This window comes from Neofelis nebulosa, chromosome 3, assembly GCF_028018385.1.
Source record: "Neofelis nebulosa isolate mNeoNeb1 chromosome 3, mNeoNeb1.pri, whole genome shotgun sequence".
NCBI lineage: Eukaryota > Metazoa > Chordata > Mammalia > Carnivora > Felidae > Neofelis > Neofelis nebulosa.
Genome location: NC_080784.1, coordinates 35804643 through 35830238, shown reverse-complemented (window position 1 = coordinate 35830238; position 25596 = coordinate 35804643). Strand labels below are relative to the sequence as shown.

Genomic DNA, 25596 nt, shown 5'->3' with positions numbered 1-25596 from the left:
AGGCTCTGTGCCAACAGCTCAGAGCCTGCAACCTGCTTTGGATTCTGTGTCTCCCTCTCTCTCTGCCCCTCCCCTGTTCATACTCTGTCTCTCTCTCAAAAATAAAATAAAAACAAAAAATTAAAAGGAAAAAGAAGGTAGGAAGCATAGAGATACAGTTTGGGAGAGAAACAGATCATGGCTACCACAATGGGGAGGGAAACATGGTTGTGGAGAAGGGCAAGAGATGGAATAGCACACAGAAGAGTGCACAGGGGAAACAAATCCTCATAGCAATTGGCTTGGAAAGTGAGAAGGGCCAAATTTCATGAGTTCTTACAACCAGCAATGCTTAATGCCTGGAACTTTAAAGCTCAGATAGAACCCACAGCGCATTGGGACTGCTCTTGGAGAAGAAGGCAGGACAAAGAGCCTACGGACACACAGCATGGAAACAGCAATCTGAAGAGCACCTGGGGCATACAATGGGTAGGTTATTTGCTCAGCTCAGAGCAAGTCCCAGAGAGGTAGCATTTACAGAGAGGCCCCCTCCAGGAACGAAGGAACTGGCAGGCACCATTTCCCTCCCCTACCTCTCAGCATAAGCACAGGGCCACTTGCAGGAACTAGTGTAGAAAAGACGCCTTGCGTACACCAAGCCCCACCTCCCTACACTCCGGTGAAACTGCCTATCCCAGTTAGGCTTGCCTGAGTCCCAGTGCAACAGGTTCTTTCCTCCAAAGACCCGCCCAAATCCACGCCACAACACATTTCCTAATGCAGAAGTTTTGCAGGGCCTCAGTTCTGGTGGCAGTGGTGACACGTCTCATCTTACAAGCAGAGTAGAGCACACCTAGTTAAAACCCATCACATTCAGGCCAGGAACCAAACACTGCCCACGAGAGCAAAGAGAACCTCTGCAGGGGCACCTGGGTGGCTCAGTCAGTTGAGCGTCTTTGGTTCAGGTCATGATCTCATGGTTCATGAATTTGAGCCACACGTTCAGCTCTGTGCTGACAGCTCAGAGCCTGGAGCCTGCTTTAAGTTCTGTGTCTCCCTAGCTCTGTCCTTCCCCCCACCACTCTCTCTCAAAAATGAATAAACATTAAGAAAAAAAATTTTTTTTAAAAAGAGAGCCTCTGCAGATGACTGACCTGAAGGATAAAGTGGCCAAGACACAATAGCACAGCACATGCAGCACACACTGGAGACACTTCCTGAAACACCAGGCCCTGGGAAACAGGGGTCACTACACAGCAGGGCCCTACAGGTCCTCTTCTTCATAAGACAATTATCCTCAAGAACAGGAGATGTAGCTGATTATCCTAACATATAAAAGTAGGCACAGAGACTTAGACAAAATGAGAAGACAGAGAAATTAGTCCCAAGTGAAAAAACAGGACAAAGCCACAGCCAGAGATCTAAGTGAAACAGATATAAGTAAAATGTCTGATGGAATACTTAAAGCAATGATCATAAGGATACTCACTGGACTTGAGAAAAGAGTGGAAGACAACAGTAAGACCCTTAACCCAGAAATAAAAAAGAACCAACCAGAGACGAAGAGTACAATAAACAAGTTTCGAAACACTTGATGTAATGAGCAGCAGGATGGAAGAAACAGAGGAACGAATTAATGATCTAGAAGACAGAGTAATGGAAAGTAATCAAACTGAACGAAGGAGAGAAAAAATATGCAAAATGAGAATAGACATAGGGAACTCAGTGATGCTATCAAATGTAATAACACTGGTATTTTAGGAGTCCCAGAAGAAGAGAGAAAACGGGGTAGAAAATATACTTCAAAAAATAATAGCTGAAAACTTCCCTAATCTGGGGAAGAAAACAGATATCCAGATTTAAGAGGCACAGAGAACACCCAACCAAATCAACAAAAGAAGATCCTCACCAAGACATATTGTAATTAAGTTGGCAAAATATAGTGATAAAGAAAAAAATTGAAAAGCAGCAAGAGAAAAGAGAACAGTAACACAGGAAGGTAAACCCCATAAGGTTATTAGCAGGTTTTTCAGCAAAAACATTCTAACCCAGAAGGGAGTGGCATAATATATTCAAAGTACTGAATGGGAAAAATCTGCAGCCAAGAATACTCTATCCAGCAAGGTTTATCCATTCAGAATGGAAGGGAAAATACAGTTTCCTAGATGAACAAAAACTAAAGGAGTTCATGACCACTAAACCAGCCCTGTAAGAAATATGAAAGGGGATGCTTTGAGTGGAAAGACCCAAGTAACTGTATCAAGATAGGAAGCATAAAATTGGAAAAAATGAGTATTTCTGTAAAAATCAGTCAAGGAATTCACAAAATAAAAGGATATAAAATATGACAATATATATCTCAAACATGGGGAGGAGAGGAGTAAGGAATGAGTTCAAACTAAAATGATTATAACTTATAATATAGACTGCTATTTGCAGAAGATGCTATATACAAACCTAATGGTAACCACAAATCAGAAACCACTAATCAATGTGTAAAGAATAAGAGAAAGAAATGCAAATATATCACTAAAGAAAACCAGCAAACCATGAAAGAGAAAAAGACAAGAAAGGACCAGAGAAAATCTTCAGAGACAATCACAAAACAAGTAATAGAACAGCAATAAATAGGTATCTATCAATAATTACTTTGAATATAAATGAACTAAACATTCCAATCCAAAGGCATAGGGTGACAGAATGAATAAAAACAAACAAACAAAAAAGATCCATCTATGAGCTGCCTACAAGAGACTTATTTTAGACCTAAGGACACCTGCAGATTCAAAGTGTGGGGATGGAGAAACATCAATCATGCAAATAGATGTCAAAAGAAAGCTGAAAAAACAATACTTATATTGGACAAAACAGACCTTAAAACAAAAAGACAATGGGAATGCAATCTGGTGCAGCCACTCTGGAAAACAGTATGGAGGTTCCTCAAAACTCTGAAAATAGAACTACCCTATGACCCAGCAATTGCACTACTAGGTATTTATCCAAGGGATACAGGTGCGCTGCTTCGAAGGGACACATGCACCCTAATGTGTATAGCAGCACTATCAACAATAGCCAAAGTATGGAAAGAGCCCAAATGTCCATCGGTGAATGAATGGATAAAGAAGATGTGGTATGTGTGCGTGTGTGTGTATATACACACATACACACACACACACACACACACACACACACACACACAATGGAGTATTACTCGGCAATCAAAAAGAATGAAATCTTACCATTTGCAACTACGTGCATGGAACTAGAGGGTATTATGCTAAGTGAAATTAGTCAGTCAGAGAAAGACAAAAATCATATGACTTCACTCATATGAGGACTTTAAGAGACAAAACAGATGAGCATAAAGGAAGGGAAACAAAAAGAATATAAAAACAGGGAGGGGGACAAAACATAAGAGATTCATAAATATGGAGACCAAACAGAGGGTTACTGGAGGGAGTGTGGGAGTGGGTATGGGCTAAATGGGTAAAGGGCACTAAGGAATCTACTCCTGAAATCATTGTTGCACTATATGCTAACTAATTTGGATGTAAATTTTTTTTTTTAATTTTTTTTTTTTTCAACGTTTTTTATTTTTATTTTTGGGACAGAGAGAGACAGAGCATGAATGGGGGAGGGGCAGAGAGAGAGGGAGACACAGAATCGGAAACAGGCTCCAGGCTCCGAGCCATCAGCCCAGAGCCTGACGCGGGGCTCGAACTCACAGACCGCGAGATCGTGACCTGGCTGAAGTCGGACGCTTAACCGACTGCGCCACCCAGGCGCCCCTAATTTGGATGTAAATTTTTAAAAAATTAAATTAAAAATTTAAATAAATAAATAAAACAAAGAGACAAAAAGGACAATATAATAATATCCAAATAAGCCACTCGTTAGATTTGCCTCTGAGATATTCCATCCAAATGTCTATGCAGATGATAGTATATGTCTGGACATACTTCAGAACCATTGGGAGTCCAACCTATGACGTGTCTTCTAGTTTAACATCCATACAGTCGCTATTGGATGAACCCAATCCCAATAGTCCACCAAACAACTAGGCTGCTCACCTGTACCAGGAGAACAAACAGGAATATGAAAAACGTGTTTCTGCATGATTGTTGACCCGGGTGCAGCAAAAGAAGAGGCTGGTCAAAAGAAAAATATATAATAATGTGTTTGTCACCTTCCTATTCTTCAGTGTCATTACATTTACTTTATTAAAAGGAAAATAATTGTTAGAAAGGGGGGGGGCAATCCAACAGGAAAATATAACAATCATAAATATTTTTGCACCCAACATAAAAGCATCCAAATACATAAAACAGTCAGTAACAAGCATAAAGGAACTAATCAATAATAATACAACAATATTAGGGGACTTTAACACTCCACTTACATCAATGGACATATCATCTAAACAGAGAATCAACAAGGAAACAATGCCTTTGAATGACCCACTGGACTAGATGGACTTAACAGATATATTGAGAACATTCCATTCCCAAAGAGCAGAATACACATTATTTTCAAGTGTACATGGAACATTCTCAAGAATATATCACATATTAGGCCACAAAACAAGCCTCAACATATTCAAGAAGATAAAGGTCATACCACAATGTATGAAACTAGAAGTCAACCATAAGAAAAAAATATGGAAAGACTATAAATACATGAAAGTTAAATAAATGCTGCTAAACAATGAATGGGTCAACAGGGAAATGTAAAAAGAAATTAAAAAGTACATGGAAACAACTGAAAGTGAAAACACAATGGTCCAAAACATTTGGAATGCAGCAAAGGTGGTTCTAAGAGGGAAGTTTACAGCAATACAGGCCTACCTCAAGAAGCAAGAAAAATCTCAAATAAACAACCTAAACTTACACCTAAAGGAGCTACCAAAAGAACAACCAACAAAACCTAAAACAGCAGAAAGATTAGATCACAAATAAATGGTATAGAAACTAAAAACAAAACAAAACAAAACAAAAAACAGAAACAGAATAGATCAATGAAACCAGAAGCTGGTTCTTCAAAAACAATCAATAAATTTGATAAACTTCTAGCCAGACTTGTCAAGAAAAAAAGAGAAAGGACTCAAATAGATAAAGTCACTAATGACAGAGGATAAATACAAAAATATAGAAATACAAATAATTATAAAAGAATATCAGAGAAAAACTATATGCCAACAAATTGAACAACCTGGAAGAAATGTATAAGTTTCTAGAAACATATAACCTACCAAAACTGAAACAGTAAGAAATAAAAAATTTGAACCAGCAAAAAAATTGACTCAGTAATCAAAAAGCTCCTGGGGTGGCCTGGGCGACTCAGTTGGTTAAGCATCCAACTTTGGCTCAGGTCATGATGATCTCATGGTTCATGGGTTTGAGCCCGCATCAGGCTCCTGGGAGCTGCTTCAGATTCTGTCTCCCTCTCTCTCTGCCCATGCTCTGCTCATGCTCTGTCTCCTTCTGTCTCTCAAAGATAAATAAATAAACGTTAAAAAACAAACAAACAAACAAACAAACAAACCCTCCTAACAAAAGTCCAGAGCCAGATTGCTTCACAGGTGAATTCTAACAAACATTCAAAGAAAAGTTAATACCTATTCTTCTCAAACTATTCCAAAAAATAAAAAAGGAAGGAAAACTTACAAATTCATTCTATGAGGTCAGCATTACCCTGATACCAAAACCAAATAAAGACACTACAATAAATAAATAAATAAATAAATAAATAAATAAATAAAAGAACTAAAGGCCAATATCTCTGATGGACACATATAGATACAAAAATCTTCAACAAAATACTAGCCAAGCAAATCCAACAATACATTAAAAAAATCATTCACCACAATCAAGTGGGATTTATTCCTGGGTTGCAAGGGTGGTTCAATATTCAAAAATCATCAACGTGATACGTCACATCAATAAGAGAAAGGAAAAGAACCATATGATCATTACACAGACATAGAAAAAGCATTTGACAACGTACAACATCCATTCGTGGTAAAAACCTCAATGACTAGGTTTAGAGGCAATATACCTCAACATAATAAAGACTGTATATGAAAAACCCACAGCTAACATCATTCTCAGTGGGGAAAAACAGAGCTTTTCCTCTAAGGTCAGGAACAAGATAAGGGTTCCACTCTCACCACTTCTACTCAACAGAGTACTGGAAGTCCTAGCCACAGCAATCAGAAAACAAAAAGAAACAAAAGGCACCAAATCAGTAACAAAGCAAAACTTCCAGTACTTGCAGATGACGTGATACTATATATAGAAACCCCTAAAGACTCCACCAAAAAACTGCTAGAACTGATGAACAAATTCAGTAGTCACAAGATACAAAAATCAATGTACAGAAATCTTCTGTTGTATTTCTATACACTGAATAATGAAGCAGTGGAAAGAGAAACTAAGAAAACAATCCAATTTACAATTGCGCTAAAAATAAGATACCTAGGAATAAACCTAATCAAAGAGGTATAAGACCTATACTCTGAGAACTATAAAACACTGAGGAAAGAAATTGAAGATGACACAAAGAAATGGAAAGACTTTCCATACTCATGGATTGGAAGGCTGTTAAAATGTCTATATTACCCAAAGCAATCTACACATTTAATGCAATCGCTATCAAAATACCAACAACATTTTTCACTGAACTAGAGCAAATAATCCTGAAATGTATATGGAACCACAAAAGACCCCGAGTAGCCAAAGCAATCTTGAAAAAGAAAAACAAAGCTTGGGGCACCTGGGTGGCTCAGTTGGTAAAGGATCCAACTCTTGATTTTGGCTCATGTCATAATTTCATGGTTCGGTTCACGGGATCAAACCCTGTGTTGCCCTGCACTGTGACTATTGGTGCACAGCCTGCTTGGGATCCTCTCTCTCTCTGCCCCTCACCCACTCGTTCTCCCTTTCTCTTTCTCTCCCTCTCTCTCTCTCTCTCTCTCAAAAATAAACTTAAAAATTTTTTAATAAATAAATAAATAAAACGGACGAGTGGAAGAGAAGACAATGAGCTTAAAAAGGGATAAATTAGGGGCACCTGGGTGGCGCAGTCGGTTAAGCGTCCGACTTCAGCCAGGTCACGATCTCGCGGTCCGTCAGTTCGAGCCCCGCGTCAGGCTCTGGGCTGATGGCTCAGAGCCTGGAGCCTGTTTCCGCTTCTGTGCCTCCCTCTCTCTCTGCCCCTCCCCCGTTCATGCTCTGTCTCTCTCTGTCCCAAAAATAAATAAAAAACGTTGAAAAAAAAAAGGGATAAATTATTTGCAGTGAAATTGAAAAATTTCACAAATGGTTACTAAGGCATTCTAGAAGATTATAGTCATCAACAGGTAGATAGCAACAGTCTCCTGTGATTTGCATGCTTTGAAGAGAGAAGCAGGGGAGTTCCCACAGCTATAATTGCTCTAACCATTCTGTCTGAGCATGTTGGCAATTAAATTTAGAGGCATTTCAGCTCAAACTGGCTAAAAAACAAGTAAATCGTTCAAATAAATAAAAGGTTCAACTATTGTATTAGTACATTATATTTGGATAAATGTTATGATATAAAGGATAGATCTTGATGATATTATTTCTTCAAGCTCATGATTTGATTACATTCATTCATTTATTCATTCAACAAACTGAGTCCTTAAGATGTGCACACACTGTGCTAGAAACAAACATAATTAAGAACAGTCCCTGCCAGCAAGGCACTTAACCTAGTTAGAGAGCCAGGCACATAAATGGCAACTTAGAAAAACAATGTGGGACATGGAATGATAGACAGGTACACAGGGTACAGAAAGATAAGAAAAGACACCCAATATAGTATGGAGCAGGAAGGAAGGAAGAGGAAAGAAAGAGACCAAGAAAGGCTTCTAGAACACAGTGGTACCTGAACAGAATATTAACAAGTCTAGCTACTCCTCCTATAAATCTCATAGATTATGAATAATGTATTTTCTATTCCTCTTTTAGCCAAGTTCTAAAGGCTGTGAATTCAAGAGATGAGAACTAGAAATAACTGGATAATGTAGGAAGGCAGGCATATTTTCTACAGAAATAATGAGGCCTCCGCAAGCAAGCAGGAGAGGTAACATGCAGCTTTATAGAGGTGTTGCAGGGTTTAAAGCCTCTGCAATGTTTGTGCATTATAGCAGGAGTAAGTCTGCTTAGGCATCTGATCAAAAACATATTGGGGCACCAGTAAATAAATACCACTGCCATGAAATGATATGGTGATGTTTCGGTGGCATTCTGTTCTTCAGACTTTTCCAGGACTAAAGAGCTTCTGCAATCGCTCACATAGCTACAGCGGATATTACATTTAGAATCTGAAAGTGGGCACTAGAAAAAAAGTCAAGATCAGCGTGTAGAACCTTTAATTCACAGAGGAGGAATCTGCAAGGAAACCTTCATGCCTGAGCTCATTAGGCTACTACTGAGATGAAACCAGGATGCAGGTCTAGGTCATTTATTTATTCATTAAAAAAATTAAATGAAATCTTGGGGCGCCTGGGTGGCGCAGTCGGTTAAGTGTCCGACTTCAGCCAGGTCACGATCTCGCGGTCCGTGAGTTCGAGCCCCGCGTCAGGCTCTGGGCTGATGGCTTGGAGCCTGGAGCCTGTTTCCGATTCTGTGTCTCCCTCTCTCTCTGCCCCTCCCCCGTTCATGCTCTGTCTCTCTCTGTCCCAAAAATAAATAAAAAACGTTGAAAAAAAAAATTAAAAAAAAAAAATTAAATGAAATCTAAGTGCCCAGGCTATTTGCTAGGTACAGAGTAAGAAACTTATACTCATTGATACGTCCCTACTCTCTCCCACCCAACCTCCTACCACAAATATCATACAGTTTCACTCAGAAATACTTTTGATGCCTTCAAAATATAAATACTTTTAATAAAACCTACATATCATTCCTTAATTTGCTAAATACCATAAAATATCCAGTTAATATTGGAAGTGTCTAGTCATCAAAATGAGTTTTTATGATTATTTACACAAATTGGATCCAAATTGGATAGAAAACATTGTACAATAAAAGTTTCTTTGTTATCATTATTTGTTGAGGAAATAAGGTCTTTAGCTAGTAGAATTCTCCAGTCTAGATTTTGCTGATTGTGACCTTAGTTTTCATTGAACATGTACCTCTACCTTCAAATTTTTTTTTTTTTTAACTTCCATAAACTAGTACTTCGATCTAGTAGCTTGATCACATTCAGGTTCAATTTTTTGACAAATACTTCACAGGTGGCTCTATGTACTTGCTATCATATTATCTCAGGAGGCATGTAATTAATGTCTGGTTGCCTTTCTGTGATGTTACGATTAATCAGCAGGTGTTGCCAGACTGATCCATCCATTCTAAAATTCCAAGGTGCTATGTTAGATAGATTGTTCAGACGAGGACTTCCTGAGGAAGTGACTTTTAAGCTGTGACTTAAAAGATGAAAAGGAGCCAGTTGTGCAGAGTAAAGGGGAGTGTAGCAGCTGGAGGCCCTGAAATGAGAAAGAGCTTGCCATATACCTAGTCACCCCCTCAGGATCGGCAGAGCTTCTCTTTCTATTCTCCATTACTTCCAGTAGCCCCCCAATCTCCAAAAGGTGGAAGCAGAGAACCCTTGGCTTATAGGTGTCAGGAACCCAGTGGGACTTTCAGGTACAGGTGGCCCCAGGTACGTAATGTTGCTCTCCTGAAAATGCTTAGGAGCAGGACTATTTTGACTTAGACTCAGAGACCTAGATGAGAAAACAACCTGGTTTCTCTCATGAAACTAACCAACCAGCCATTTTACTGAGTATGATGGCACAGCAGAGATGTGGTTCTTAGGGTACAACTGGGCACTAAAGAGGTAAGGATAGATTTTAATCAGTAATACTATTACAATAGGGAAAGTGTCCAGTGCAAATTTTATTTACCTTCCTTATACAGAGGTGACTAGGCCTTTCAAAGGGAAAATAAGGGAATAGGCAAGAGAATGAGGGGGTCTCAGTAGAGTCAGGGCAGTGATAAGTTACAAAAAGCTAGAAAGGGAGGTGATCCCTGTGAAACCCGTCTGGGTTTGCCAACTGACTTGTAGAAATTAGAGTAGCCTTGGGGCGCCTGGGTGGCGCAGTCGGTTAAGCGTCCGACTTCAGCCAGGTCACGATCTCGCGGTCTGTGGGTTCGAGCCCCGCGTCGGGCTCTGGGCTGATGGCTGGGAGCCTGGAGCCTGTTTCCGATTCTGTGTCTCCCTCTCTCTCTGCCCCTCCCCCGTTCATGCTCTGTCTCTCTCTGTCCCAAAAATAAATAAAAAATGTTGAAAAAAAAAAAAAAAAAAAAAAGAAATTAGAGTAGCCTTCCTCTTTCCGCAGAAGCTGGGAGACAGGGTCAGACAGTCAAAATTTTTGACAACCTTGTGTTTTCTGAGGCAGCACTTTGAAGGGGGCTAGGGTTATCCTAGGGATATGGCCTTGAGCTGTTAGAAACTATGTTTGTTGAGGCCTTTGTAGGCCAAGGGTGACAGGCCTAGTCAAGAAGAGGGTTCAGAAGAACCCATCTAGAGTGTGGTCAGGGAGAGACTTCTTGTCAGTTGTTATAAGTATCAAATGAGATATTGCCCTGAAAATGTTTGAAGAAATGTAACACATCAATATCAGTTGACACCTTAATTCATATAACCAATCCTATCCCTTCCCCTCCTTCAAAATGCTTATTGAAATTCTTCCCTACAACTATGTTCCAACTACTAAACATCCTGCCATTTGGTGATAACACCTATTCTATGTACTATGTGCTAGGTACTTTACCTACATCATAATATTTCCTTCAAACAGAAAAGTTAGGTACTTGACCAAGGTCACATGGCCAATGAGTGGCAGAGCCAAGAATCATACACAACTCCAGTGATTGTTACTCAGTTCCATTAAACAAGAAACTCCTTACATCTTTCAAACCGTTCAACTAAAAAGAAAATCTATATATTCTTAACACACTGGACATGTTCATTGCTCAAAAGATTTTTTTGTAAGAATCTTATCATGCATGTGAGCTCTCATTCATTCCAACAAGATTCTAAGATATTAAACGGCAAGGGTCAAGCTGTGCACCTTCTAGTTTATAAAGTATTTCTTCAGCACCGCTATGTATCGTAGCACCATATTTAAGCCATTGTCCTGAGAGAACTAGGGAACGGGCTACAGAATAGTAAATGCTAACTGTACAGTCCAGGAAAGAGATCAACAACGAGTCAGGACAGTTGGGGAAGGTTTCAGGGAAGATTAGAATTGAGCTCCATCTTGAGGATCAGCAGGATATTGGCCCTGAGAAAGAAAAGAAGGGCACTCCAGGGCAGAAGGTGGGAAGCAAGAGTAGTAGAAGCTCATATATCTTTCAAAATCAGTATATACATCGTCACAGAGCTTGAGTGACCGACAATTGTGTATCCGCTGATATTACCGTAAAAGGAAGCTGTCTTGGAAGTTTAAGTGTCTGAAGTAGAAGCTGGTCGAGGAGCGGCGTACTATGATTCACCAGCGATCCTGACGCCTCTGGCGCCCCTTAGCGGGACTCTACAGTCCCACTACCTGAAACCACAATTTAGATGCATAAGCATTAGCCTCTCTATAATGTTTCGCCAAACTCTATGATCAGTAGGGGGCGGGACGCGCACCTACCCGCCGCGCACGCGCGAAGCCCTTCTTTCCGCACAAAGACTGTGGGAGAAGGGGTCGGCGCAAGCGCTTTGAGCCTCTCAGAAAATAGGGTCATCATCACGCCTCCTGGCGCAGGGAGGGCAGAGAGACGCAGGCGCTTGAGAAGGCGCGGGACTTATTTCACGCTAGGGGTGGCGATGACGTAATGACAGAGGAGGAGGTAGTCAAGGAACGGAAGCCGGGAGGGAAGTAGGGCGGAAGGGGAACAGGGCCGGGGTTGTGTTCGGAGCCTTGGCGGGGCTGGGGTTCCGATGTGGTCCCCGGAGCGGGAGGCCGAGGCCCCAGCCGGGGGAGACCCGGCGGGCCTACTGCCCCCCGAGTGGGAGGAGGATGAGGAGCGCATGTCCTTTCTGTTCTCCGCCTTCAAAAGGAGTCGCGAGGTGAACAGCACCGACTGGGACAGCAAGATGGGCTTCTGGGCTCCGTTGGTGCTGAGCCACAGCCGCCGCCAGGGGGTGGTGCGCCTGCGTCTGCGGGACTTGCAGGAGGCCTTTCAGCGCAAGGGCAGTGTCCCGCTGGGGCTGGCCACCGTGCTGCAGGACCTACTACGGTGAGGGCGGGCCCGGGCAAGGGGGCGGGGGTGGCTCCCTGAGGGTACCGCGCCCATGCCGGGGTCTGGCCCGCAGAAGCAGGTCTGTGTGTGTTCAGTGGGCGAAGGAGGACGAGAAGGAGGCTGTGTTAGGGGTGTGGAGGGAGAGGGAGACGGGCATCTGGCAAATTGGGGGTCCAAGATAGTGCGATTAGATTAGATCCAGACGGTGGGAGGAGAAACCTACCTGGCAGAAGTGACAATGACCTGTCTGGAGTGGAATCCCATTGTGTAGTTATTTTGTAGGGGCTTCCAAATTTGAATTACCCTGGACAGAAGGTCTATGAGATAGGATTTACTGAACTAAGGAAGGCAGGACTAAGAAGAAGGCAGTCGTGGGGAAGAGGTCTGTGGGGCATCTTGCCAGCAGCCCCCAGCAAAGGTCATGTGTCTGGCCTGTCTTGGCTTGTCCTTGGCACGGCTGTTTGAAGCAGAGGACATAAAGGAGGTTGAGGGCTTCACCCGAGTACCTTGGTGCTCTGAGAAGGGCCTGTAGGTGCTACCTGTGTGACAGGTGCAGGGTTTGGGAGATACCTGAGGCGATAGCATGGATATCTAAGGTACCTCACTTAATAGTATGCAGATACTTTGCATATCATCCCGTTTCATCTGACCTCCTCAGCAGTCCTGCAGGCGAGATGATAGAATTATCCTCAGCAGACAGAAGAGGAGACTGAGACTGAGGTCGAGTGATTTACTCAGGTTTATACAGCTAGTTAGATGAAATGCCAGGACTGGACCCCTACTCTCCTGATTCTAAATCATTTGCACATCACATGGTACATATACTGAGAGCAGCCTGGCTAGCGTAGTACCTCCTTCAATGAATGAAGAAGAAAGTCAGTTTTGATGTTGCTTTGAGTTTTCTGCACTTCCTGATTTATCTCCCCGGTACCTTTCCATTGGCTGACATTGGCGGGACGAGCCGTTTTTGAAACTTCTTTTTTCTGAGAAAGCGTACTGTGCAAAGTTTGAGTTCCTGACTGAAGCAGGGTACGGAGGAGAACATAGCTTAAGTTGGTGAGGGACAAGAACAGTCTGGACTTCTTTATTGCGGTAGGACCTGTCCCTACCTCTTCCCATCCAGAGACCTTTAAGACCTTGATATCTTCTCTCCCGGCTACTGGCACTCTGCTGACGTTTCCTGGTGCTTGATGGGGTCTGGCATCCAGAGAATTTTTGAGGAAGATAACACTCCATGGAAGCAGCATAACATAGTAATTAACAGCTTTGCTTGAGGGCCAAGTGTTCTGGGCTCACACCCTCGCTGTACCACTTGCTAAATTATGTACCCCTCTATTTAAAGCTTCAGTTTGACCAAGTATAAGATGGTGATGATATCTGTAGTTAGGTTTCTTATGAGGATTTGAAATCCTATTCCTTATGTAGCCCGTTAGCATAGTGATTGGCCCATGGTAAGGGCTCAGTAAATGTAGCTGCTTATTACCAGTACCATAGAATGCTTAGGTCGTATCTCCACCCTAGCTCAGGAATAGCAGAAAACCTTTTCTCTGAACATCTTTGTGTATTTCCTCATGTCTTGCATTGACAGTAATCCATTACTGTTATTGTCATTTTATCATATTGAACTTCATTTGTAAACGAAGGTCTCAACATAGGCCTCATAGCCTGCTGTGCCTCTGCAGCCTTAGTGGAGCACTTGCCCTTTGGAGCCAAATTATAGTTCAGAGTTGGCCTCTCTCACCTCGGTCCCTCAATTTTCTCATGAACTAAAATGCCAAGGACGACATCCATCTCACAGAGTCGTCAATGGTGCTGACAGCTGGAGCAGAAACAATGCTGCTCGTAATAGCTGGCACGGAGTAGGTACCTGATAATGGTATTTATGATGGTGATGATCAGATTTCTCTCTCGGGGGAAGAGGGTAGGTGGGGACTGGAACGGGACATTGCATCAAGCCTACTACGTGTCCTTTTCTTTCTTTGCCTGCAGCCGGGGGGAGCTGCAGCGGGAGTCAGACTTCATGGCCAGTGTAGACAGCAGCTGGATCTCCTGGGGGGTTGGAGTCTTCCTGCTGAAGCCCCTCAAGTGGACTCTTTCCAACATGCTAGGGGACAATAAGGTTCCTGCTGAAGAGGTGCTCGTGGCTGTGGAGCTGCTGAAGGTGGGTGCTCAGAAAGGAGAGGTGATGACCGGATCCTCCATGTTCCTGTGTCTATCCTTAGAAAAAGAGCATATCTTTTTTTACATGATGACAGAGTTGATAACTGGCCTTTTTTAGCATTATTTAGTTGTTAGTTGGACTTGTGCATTTCAAGGGTGATACTCTGTCTAGGAATTGTCCATAACATACGGTTGATTATTTTCTGTACGTGTAGAAATTAGTGATAAGCCAAAGTGTAGAAAATTCTTTGCCTTCTGTAGTTTACTGGCAAGAGTTTCTCAGGATTCCTGAGGACCTTGTGACTTCAGCCTTGCCTTCCCTTAAATCAGCAAACCAAGTTCAGATTTCCTCTTCTGTGACTGCACCCTTTCCCCTTCCAGCTTACCGATGGCCTTAGTGATGGTCACTGAAGAGGCCACCAGGCCTGTGGTCCCTTCATGCCCTCTTGGTCGGTCAGCTTCCTCCTGGCCTGTCTTCCCTAGCCAGCCTACAGCACGCACCCAGCTTCTTGCGGCTCCCCCGGTCCACCCCAGAGACACCAGCACTTGTACTGCCTTAGACCAACCCCACAGTCTGCCATCCCTGCCAGCCAGAATCACGCTGTCACCAAGACTGGGGTCCCCTTCACAGTCCCCAGCTCCAGGAGGGCCCTCACAGCCACTCTTCAGCCCAGTTTACTAGTCCTTTCCCAGCCCGCACTCACGTGCCTTCCATTCTCCCCTTCTGCGACTCTGCTGACAGTTCATTGAGAAGGTAGGATCTCCTGTCAGGCCTTTAGCTTCTGTCCTACATCCAGTTTATGGTTTTCTGAGCCTTTCTTTCTCCCTAAGCTCAGAGGATGAAGTGTCCATCCTCTCTTCCACGTGTGCTCTTGAGTCTGTCCCTACCCTGCTGTCCCCTTGTCCCATCAGCTAGCCTCTTGATCTGTACATTCTGTCTCCTATCTCCCTCTTCTTCCTCAGCCTCGAAACCCGCTCAGGTTTTTCCGATCACAGAATGACTCCTGTGTGGGACCTGGCCGCTGCCTAGTTAGTGCTCTGTCTCTCTCCTTCTTGACCAAGCTTTGTTGTCACCACTTCCTCACCTTCCACACGCTCTTTAATGCAGTGCACACCACTCCACCGAAACCGACTGAACACCGGGTAGCAGAAGTATGCTGTAGACAGTACTTACTTTTTTTTTTTTCTTTAATGTTTATTTATTTTGGGGAGACAGAGTGCAAGCAGGGGAGGGGCAGAGAGAGAGGGAGACACAGAATCCGAAGCCAGGTCCAGGCCCCGAGCTGTCAGCACAGAACCCAACGTGGGGCACAAACTCACGAACCGTGAGATCATGATCTCGGCCAAAGTAGGACGCCCAACCAACTGAGCCATGCAGGCGCCCCAACAGCACTTACTTTTGAAACTCACAGACCAAGCCCAACCTCGGGACCCTTGCATAGTCCCGGAGGCTTCCACACAGCTGGAGCCAGCTCTCGATCTTCATCCCTTACCCCAAGAGAGGCTCTGATTTCTTGTCACCTTGACAGACTCCCAACCCTCTCTGCCTCAGACTGAGGTGGGGATCTCCAGAATTTGCCACCTCTCCTTGTCTCTCACCATTGGACCGAGCAGCATGCTTCAAAGGAAGGGCTCTTCCTCCTTTCCCACCCACATGGTTATCCTCCCACCCAGCGCCCTGACCTCCAGGACTTAGCCAAGGCCACGCAGAAACCACAGGATGGTTTGCGTGGTTCTGGGCCAAGCTCCGTTCCTCTTTGCAGGCTCTTACCTCAAGTGTTTTCCAACTGGAGTAAAGGGAGGTAGACCCATTTACCCCCACAGATATGGTTTAGGAATCATAGTCTTTTGAGAGCGAAGGCAGAAAAGGGGGCAGGAATGGAATAAATAACCTAGATCTTCCAAGAACCAACAGTACTTTTTAACCACAGTGCCGTTTAATCTTACTTAAGTAGAAAAATAAATCTGGCTCCGCACCGACCTGGTTCTGTTAAGTCTATGCCCAGTTTACATCACTAAATAGAGCACTCAACACTTAAGCTCATTCCGTGACATATATGGTAACTTCACTGTCTTTTCCTGGGGTGGAATCTTGTGTTAATGTGTGAAACTGAAGGGTTTTATCTGGATATTTTTTTTAAAACAAAGTCTACTTCTGAGGTAAATTGATTTTTCCCAAGTCTGGCCACAGAAAGCCAATAGCTTTTTATTTGATTTGATAAAAATAACCAAAAAGTAAAAATTGCCCATAAGTTTTGCTATTTAAAATAATTATGCAAGGAAATGAATGTTTCCTTTCTGTTCATCCCATTTCTGTCTCTTTGGGTACATTCCTTTCTGTTTGTGTGGGCACACACATGCGTGTGTTTGTGTGTTCACATATTTTCTTACTGATCCTGTCTCACACTGTTACTTTCTCTCTTTTTAAAAAATTTTTTTAACATTTATGTATTTTTGAGGGAGAGAGAGAGAGACAGAGTGCGAGCAGGGGAGGGGCAGAGAGAGAGGGAGACACAAAATCTGAAGCAGGCTCCAGGATCTGAGCTGTCAGCACAGAGCCCAGTGTGGGGCTTGAACCCACGAATAATGAGATCATGACCTGAGCCAAAGTCGGACACTTAACCTACGGAGCCACCCAGGCGCCCCCACACCGTTACTTTCTGTTTTATTTTATTGTTAGCATTTAATGCTTTCTAAAAATGTTATTTACTTGTTTACTTGTTTATAATCTGTCTCTCCTACCAGATAGGAGATGTTCCATTGGCCCTGGAACTCTGGGAACAGTGCCTGCTACATAGTAGAGAGTCAATAAACATATGTTGAATAAATAAATGAATATGCCCATACATACAAAAATATGTATGCACATACGCTCCATTTTTTTCCAGAAATAGAATCTTACTTTATTTATTGGTCTGCAGCCTGCCTTTTTTTTTTTTCTTTACACTTTAGTATAAGTATCTTTCCCTATATAATATATATGTACTTCATTCCTTTGGATGGCTGCATAAAAATCTATGGAAGTGCCACAATTTATGCAATAGTTATGTCCACACAGGGGCGCCTGGGTGGCTCAGTTGGTTAAGCGCCGACTTCGGCTCAGGTCACGATCTCGCGGTATGTGAGTTCGAGCCCCGCATCGGGCTCTGTGCTGACTGCTCAGAGCCTGGAGCCCATTTCAGATTTTGTGTCTCCCTCTCTCTCTGACCCTCCCCCGTTCATGCTCTGTCTCTCTCTGTCTCAAAAATAAATAAATGTTAAAAAAAAAAAAATTAAAAAAAAAAAAAATAGTTATGTCCACACAGATGGACATTTAAGTTATTCTAATTTCTCTGTTAACAAAAAAAAAAAAAATACTTTGACAGCCTTGTGTGTACATCTATGTGCAGTACTTCCATTTTTATTTTTATGGATTAATTTCTAGAAATGCTTATGCACAGAAATTGCCAAATTACTTTTCAAAAGTTTGTGCTAATTCACACTTTCATTCAAGTGTTCAGTGTCCCCACATCCTTGCCAGCACTGGATAACATGAGTCTTTTACATTTTGCCGGTACGACAAATAAAAATGATATTTCCTATTTTGGATTTGAGCATCGTTTCCCCTATCTGCTGGCCATTTATGTATCTCCTTCTGTGCGTTGCCTATTTATATGCTTTGCCTGTTTTTATATTGGATTGTTTGTCTTTTGTATTTATAGGAGTTTTTTATGTATTAGGAGTAGATCTAATATAGTTAGCATTAAGGATGTAAATATTGTTTTCCAGTCTCTTGTTTGCTTTTCGTTTTTACTTATGATGTCTTTTACCATATAAAAGTTTCCATATTTCTATAATCAGATCTCTAAAATTTTCCTTTATGGCTGCTGAATTTCTGGTCTTGCTTACAAAGTCATCCTCTACTTCAAGGTTAATTAGATTAAAAAAAATTTTTTTTAATGTTTATTTATTTTTGAAGAAGAGAGAGACAGAGAGTGAGCAGGGGAGGAGTAGAGAGATAGGGAGACACAGAATCCAAGCAGGCTCCAGGCTCTGAGCTGTCAGCACAGAGCCTGATGCGGGACTTGAACTCACAAACCATGAGATCATGACCTGAGCTGGAGTCGGACACTCAACCAACTGAGCACCCGGGCACCCCAAGGTTAAACTTCCTCAATTTAAATTTCAGTAATTTGGCATTTGTTTTTGTGTATCTAGTGAGGAAAAACTTTTTTCTTCCGAGTGGATAGCCAGTTGTTTTAACCTTTATTAACGTTGTTTACCGTTAATCTGTTGGTTGGATACCACACTGTTCTTACTACGTAGTTTTATAGTAAGCATTATTATTTGACAGGGCAGGTAAATCAAATGAAAACTTTAGTTTCTATCTTATTAGACTCTTCTGCTGCCTTTGACACTATGGACTACTCGCTTGTTAAAATTTTCCATTTCTTTGATTTTGTTGTCATTACACTATGGGTTCTTGGTGGTGCTCTGGGTAGCTCTTATGAGTTCCTTCATCTCTTAAACATTGGTCTTCCTTCAGCTTATTACTTTGCTTTCTGAATTTCCTTGGGTAACTCATTTACACTTGGGATTTTAATTACCTTCTACATGCTTGAGGACCTTCAGAGTCCTTTCATATATGTTCTGTTCTGGTGTCTCCCTTGAGCTTCAGATTTGTATACCCACTTATCTGCTGTATGTGTCTTCTTGAATGTACCTCAAGCATCCCCAAAAACGTGTCCAAAATGGAATGTTTTGTCTTTCCTGTAAAATATGCTTTTCCTTCTGTGTTCTTGCTGTTAGTTAGTTAATAGCATCACATCCACCTTGTTACTCATGCCAGAGCCCGGGAGTCATCCCAGACTCGTCTTTCTCCTTCCACCCCATGCCCCGGTACCATGGACTGCTTGTTTTATCTTCTGAATTCTTCTTGAACCCATCCCTTCTCTGTCCCTGCTGGCATTGCCCCGTTCAGTCTCTCCTAGTCTCTTGCATAAATGGTCTCTCTGCCTCTAAGCCTACCTCCTATAACCCACCCTTTCCCACTTGTCAGCTAGATCTGTTACTCCAGCCTTGGTGTTTCCCTTCCGTGACTACCTACCATCTGCAGATAAAGGACAGCAAAGAATCTGCTGCACCTTCTGTAAGAGAGAAGTGCTTCTGCTCTCTCTCCCCTTCCAGTCCCCTCCCATAAACACCTTATTGACTCATACTCTATGCCATTGCTCATGACCGTCCCTCTTCCTAAGATGCTCTTCCCACCTACCTCACCTAGGGACTTACTCACCCTTCAGAATTCTGCTCAACAACCATTTTCTCCCCCAAGCAATCTCTGAACTCCTGGGTATTCCTTCCCTACATTTCATAGCACTTTGTGCCTAATTCAGTAAATATTGTTTGCAGAAGACTGAGAGTAATTTCCATGTAGGAGGAACACGGTGGCATTGTTTCTTGAAACTTCTATTTCTTAGGCTCTTCACAAAAACCCTGTCCTACCTGGTTGTCACATACTTCTCTCTTGAGACGCATTATAGACTCAGTAATGCTCTTGTTTGTAGTGTCAGAAGTTGGCATAAAAATGGAAAGACCAGCATTGGGAGGGAATACAGACGCCATCTCATCCACCTTCTTCAGTTTGTGAGAGGGATGCTGAGGACCCGTGAGACTGACTGGTGCAGGGCCAGATAGGCAGGGCCTGAAACCAAGCCTCAGGTCTCGGTCATGGCCGCGCCAGCACACCACACTTCCTCCTCCTTCCCCTGCCTCTCGGGAGACACAGAAACATAAAGTCCCAAATGGATGTGCAAGGACAGAGATAACATGTACCTCGTTTCATCCATATACACCAAATTTCCTCCAGGGTTTAAAAAACACAAATCCTTTTTCCTTTTCCAAAGCTGCTACTTCAGGGAGGGCAGGACCAGTGCTCCCTGCTCTTGTCCTGCACGATCACGGTTTGGAAACATGGGGTCGGGACTCTCTGGCCTCCATGAGGAGTGGCCAGGCCCATAAGCACATTCGCCTTCCCTGCAGGAGAAGGCCGAGGAGGTGTATCGTCTGTATCAGAACTCCCCTCTCTCCTCCCACCCTGTGGTGGCCCTGTCCGAGCTGAGCACCCTGTGTGCAGGCTCCTGCCCGGATGAGAGGACCTTCTACTTGGTGTTGCTGCAGCTGCAGAAAGAGAAGAGAGTCACGGTTCTCGAGCAGAACGGGGAAAAGGTATGGAAGTCCAGTTGTTCATCCAGTGACTCCCCAATGGCTTATTAAGTGTATACTGACATGCCCACCAGCATTCCTGCCTGGGACTTCTCAGCATTCATGGTAGGGGCCCTAGTAATTTGTCCCTGTCCCTCAGATTGTGAAGTTTGCCCGAGGGCCACATGCCAAGGTCTCTCCTGTCAACGACGTAGATGTTGGGGTATACCAGCTGATGCAGAGTGAACAGCTGCTCTCACGCAAAGTGGAGTCCTTATCCCAGGAAGCAGAGAGGTAACTACCCCTGAGCTGAGCACCCTCCGACCCCCACCCCTGGCTGGCCCTCAGAGCCAGCAAAGCATTGGTGTCTGTGGGCTCTTTTTTTTTTTTTTTTTGAGAAAGGTTATTTATTTATTTATTTTTTTTTTACTAATTACAAAGTACTAACTGCTCAATGCAGCAATTGTGCAAAATAGAATATCATGAAAGAGAAAAAATGAATTTTTATTCTTCCCCCAGAGATTACATCTGTTAGCATTCTGTTTAGGCACTTCCATGCTGGTATCCATTTAACCAGTGTTCGTTGAGCCAGGCCTTAACTTAGGGACTTGGAAATACAGTAGTGAACAAGACAGGTCTCTGCCTTCCAGGGTCTTTCTGAGGGATTCCTGCTCTTCCCCTTGGATGGCCATACAAGGCATCCCTGCCAAAGGCACATGAACACTTCTCCAAAAAGTAGGCTATATGGACATCGAATTAAAATGCTGTCTCCTTCTTACAGCGGGAGAAACCCAACATTGTTTGGACAACCAGGGACTGTGTCCAAGGCCATTGTTGGTGTTGGGATTTGGTTCCTTACCTCCTGGCTTCCGAAATGGGAACCTGTTGTTAAGGTGTCTTGTTGGCATATTCTCTCTCCCCGTGGGCTGAAACAGCCTATCCTTAGTCAGTTTGCCTTTCTTGCACACATATGTTCAAGTTTATGTCTCAGCTTGCTGCAGGAGTGTGCCGGTGGGCTGTTGGGCATTATTTTTCTGGGCTTTGGGTGGAATGGATTTGATTTTCAGATTTGAAACTGCCTTACCTAAACGGGGCTCTGAGGGACTTTTCAGGACACTACCACCCCCATCCTATGCCACGGTCATCTCGATCTGTCTCCCGTGTTTCCTAGGTGTAAAGAAGAAGCCCGCCGGGCATGCCGAGCAGGAAAGAAACAACTGGTGAGTTTTCTCTTTTCCCCTCCAGCTGTGTACCTGTGCCCCGGGCTGGCAGTGGGAGGTGGTGTCCCAGCGGTTCAGAGCGGAGCGTGGGTCTCGGGGGGAAGAGTCTGCAGGTGGTCTGGGTACCACAGCTTGTTTTACAAGTGAGAGAGGAGGAGGCCTGAGATGGTCTTATCATGTGGGAAAGCCTTCCTCTGGCCCTCTGGCCTGCCTAACTGACCCTGACCGAGTCTCCATGCTCCCACCTCCCCCGTCCAGGCACTGAGATCTCTCAAGGCCAAGCAACGGACAGAGAAGCGCATTGAAGCCCTTCATGCCAAGCTAGACACTGTTCAAGGCATCCTGGACCGGATCTATGCCTCCCAGACAGATCAGATGGTAGTCACTGCCCCTCTGCTCCAGTACCTGGGTGGTCTGTCCGGGATACGTTCCTCATTCCCTCCACTGTGGCTTTGATGTCTGGAGGAGGCCTGGGTGTTTTCAAGATATGGTTGGGATTTTGCTTCTCCTGTTGGAAAGTTTTGGCCTCGGTGAACATGGGAGGAATCAAGTGTGGGTGTTTAAACCAAACAAACCCCCACATTATCTTTTGGAGATGCAACACTATTGTATGGATTTTGCCCATTGTTCTTCATTTGCACTGATAACTTTGCTTTCTGTTTAGGTTTTCAATGCCTATCAGGCCGGGGTAGGAGCGCTAAAACTCTCCATGAAGGATGTCACAGTGGAGAAGGCAGAGAGCCTTGTGGATCAGATCCAAGAGGTACAGGAAGGGGCCAGGGAGGAAAATCACAGGAGGAAGTAACTGAGGGCAGGTGTGACTTTGCTATACTTCATCGTTTCCCAAACTTGACTCTTTACCTTGTGAACTTGTGGAAGATTTTTTGATTCTCAGAAGGGGCAGCGTTACTTGGTAACCCTGAACATTGAGACCAAAAGACAGACCTTCGAGATGCCGCTCAGTGTTCAAGGCCTTACGCTTTTCTCTTACAGCTGTGTGACACCCAGGATGAAGTTTCTCAGACTCTGGCGGGTGGGGTGACCAATGGCTTAGGTGAGTTGACATGACAGTTCTTTTCTTTCTTCCTTCCTAAGAGGCCTTCACTTGTTTGTGCTGTGATAGTTTTGATCACAGATCCACTTTTCCTGGTGCAGGCAGCACTCTCCTCTCTCTGGGGCTCCTTTGTGGCAGTAGTTAGAAGGAACTGTCATCCCCCTTGGTAGGCTATACTGTTGACCCCTCTGGACTGCAGTAATCTTGACTCATTAGACTTCTGAATGGAAGATCCTTCTTCAAGGGCAAGGGAAAGCAGGGTCAGTTCTGTGGTGTTAGCAAAATATACCCTCTAGGTGACGTCGCTCTGGGTGTGGGAAGGATATTTGCTTGAAGGCACCCTCTTCCTCTCAACTCATAGGCTTTTTTTGACCTACAAGGAGGCCTAGACGTTTTTGCAAAGCTGAGCTTAGTTTTGCCTTTACTCAATCCTTGACTCATCCTCCCTTGGCTTTATGTGTTCTCATGTCATCTTTTCTTTGCAGATTTTGACAGTGAGGAACTGGAGAAGGAATTGGACATCCTTCTTCAGGATACCACCAAAGAACATTTTGATCTGCCTGAAAACCCCCCTGAGACATTTTATACCAACAGTGTGCCTAACCCTAGGATCTCGGACGCTGAACTTGAAGCCGAACTTGAGAAACTGTCCTTATCAGAGGGAGGTAGGGAACTGTATTCCCAGGATTGCTGGTGGGCACAGGGCCCTCTGGCTGATGGTAGCCAGGCACGGGGTTGGTGAGTCGCAGCCCAATTGCTCAATTTGCCAGGGTGCCAAACCCCATAAGGGAGTTGTGGGCTCATTATTTATATTAAGACTCAATCCTTTAAACACTGGGATGCTTTCACCTTAAAGATCCACCTGGCAGAGTATTCAGTCATTTCTTCTCCTTACAGGTTTGGTCCCAAGCAGTAAATCTCCAAAAAGGCAATTGGAACCGACTCTCTAAAGCCATTCTAGGACCCTCAAGTGAAGGACCCTCATGTAAAAGAGAGACCAGGCTTGTGTGTGTGTACATAGTTATTTAAATGAGAAACTCTCAGAATTTGTTGGGAAGAGGAGGAAGGAAAACTACTCTGATTTATCTGGATGCTACCGCTTACTACAGGACAGATGTAATTTCTGGAAGCGTGCTCTCAAGGCGTGCTCCCAGCTGGTGTCATGGACCTGCCTTCTCATCTTTATAGTGCCACAATTTATACAGTTCTGTGTTTGACCTGTCGTCTCTCATAGCCTGCAGTTCTTGCCATTGGCTCCGTTAGGTTTGTCTTCACCCACCAGCTTTGTTCCAGCCAATGAAGGTGAAAGAGTTGCAGCCTTGCCAAATCAAAATCAGTCCCTTCTCCCTGCCCCACTGTTTTCTCGAGGACTCTGTAAGGTTGGGTAAACAACGTGTTCCAGTCTCCCTCTGGTTTCCTTGGTATTGAGAAGAATGAGAATCTAATAGCTGCCACTTGGTGGAGAAACATACAGTGTGAAAGGTTGTTGTCCTGTGGGGTCGCTGGCCAAATTCTCCAGGTGTTCAGAGAAAGAGGTCACCCCTGAGTGTCAGAATCGTGACAGCTGGAGAGGGGGCTTGTGTAGTTGGTGGATGCTGCTGCCTCTTCCGTCTCACGCGGAAGATCTGCTGACTGGAGAGTTATTCTTAGTCTTTCGAACTTGAGGGGGAGAAGCCCAGGTGACCGTAGGGCCCCAGGTGTCCAAACTCCATATGTTCTTTTAATGAGGCATAATCTTTGCCTTGCCCCCATCCTGGAGTAACTTCCATATAACTTACATGTGTGTATCAGAACAAACCACACAACCGCACGCCTCCCCTTCCTGAGCCTGGCACACAGCCATGGGTTCTTGGTTTGAACTTCAGAAGCATTTCACTTTGTAGCCCACTGTTCAGGGCAGGGGATCTGAGCCAGGATGTGCAATAGAAACAGAAGATTGTGGCCTTCCGCCATGTCTGCTGTGTGCTTCCCCGGTCCTGCGCTATACCTGTCCTGCCTCCTGAAGTCCTGTCTTCCTACTTCCTTTGATGCATTGGGGAGGATGGTGCAGGGGGGCAGACAGGAAGGTCTGAATGTTCTGGCAACGGGGAGGAGAAAGGAGGACAGCCACGCTGCCACTCTGCTGCCACAGTACAAGTATTTCTGCCTGGAGCCCTTTGCCCTGTCCCTCCTCCCTGAGGTGCTGTAGAGCCGAGGGAATTTGCTCCAGGCCAGGAGCATGAATTCCTGTTCAGCATTTTCTCTCCTACTTGACCTTGGTAAACTGAAATGTTGGGGGTGAAGAGAAACAATCACTATTTTTTCTTTTTTATCTGGTAAATAATTAAAAGAAAAAATCCGCGTGTCCTTGTCTCTTTTTACATCGTATGACGTTTCTTGTGCTGTCACGCCTCCCTGCTCCCACTTCCAGCAGACGCACACGCTGCAGGCTGCAGGAGAATGTGCAGTAGCTGCCGTGTGAGCACCGAGCTGCCATAAGCTGGGCAGGAGGCCTGGCCGCTCTCACACGGATGCCCTTCTGGGGAAGAGGCATTGTTTGAATGGCCTGGGTTCAGGGCCTGTGCCATCACGTTAGCCATTATTTTCCATTGCCTGTTCTCTTCTAATGGCCCAATTCCTCTGCCTGTGTGATCGTACCATACTTTAGCCCTGTACCTGTTACGTGCCTGGTGTTTGCCACGGCCCTGGGGGACACAGGCTTTGAGGCCGAGTGCGGAGCTAGGAACAGGCTAGAAGGTCTACCACA

At 44.1% G+C, this 25596-nt stretch overlaps 1 protein-coding gene and 1 long non-coding RNA gene across 5 annotated transcripts in view; one reads left to right on the top strand and one right to left on the bottom strand.

The window, feature by feature from the left end:
• LOC131506600 (uncharacterized) overlaps positions 1–11728 on the bottom strand; it is a 51611-nt gene extending 39883 nt beyond the window's left edge. For 3 of the 4 annotated variants that reach the window (XR_009259058.1, XR_009259061.1, XR_009259059.1), the window contains exon 1: positions 11427–11604. This is a non-coding gene — a long non-coding RNA (uncharacterized LOC131506600). Of the gene's footprint in view, positions 1–11426; positions 11605–11644 lie in introns of those variants that run through there. The other variant, XR_009259060.1, reaches the window with a different exon arrangement.
• Positions 11729–11824: 96 nt separating this feature from the next.
• CHMP7 (charged multivesicular body protein 7) lies at positions 11825–25190 on the top strand. Its single transcript, XM_058720326.1, has 10 exons — positions 11825–12233; positions 14226–14397; positions 20415–20600; positions 20737–20870; positions 21748–21796; positions 22055–22174; positions 22461–22559; positions 22790–22850; positions 23336–23515; positions 23748–25190. Exons 1-10 carry the CDS (start codon positions 11935–11937, stop codon positions 23798–23800), a joined length of 1353 nt encoding a protein of 450 aa, XP_058576309.1. The 5' UTR covers positions 11825–11934; the 3' UTR covers positions 23801–25190.
• Positions 25191–25596: the final 406 nt, after the last annotated feature.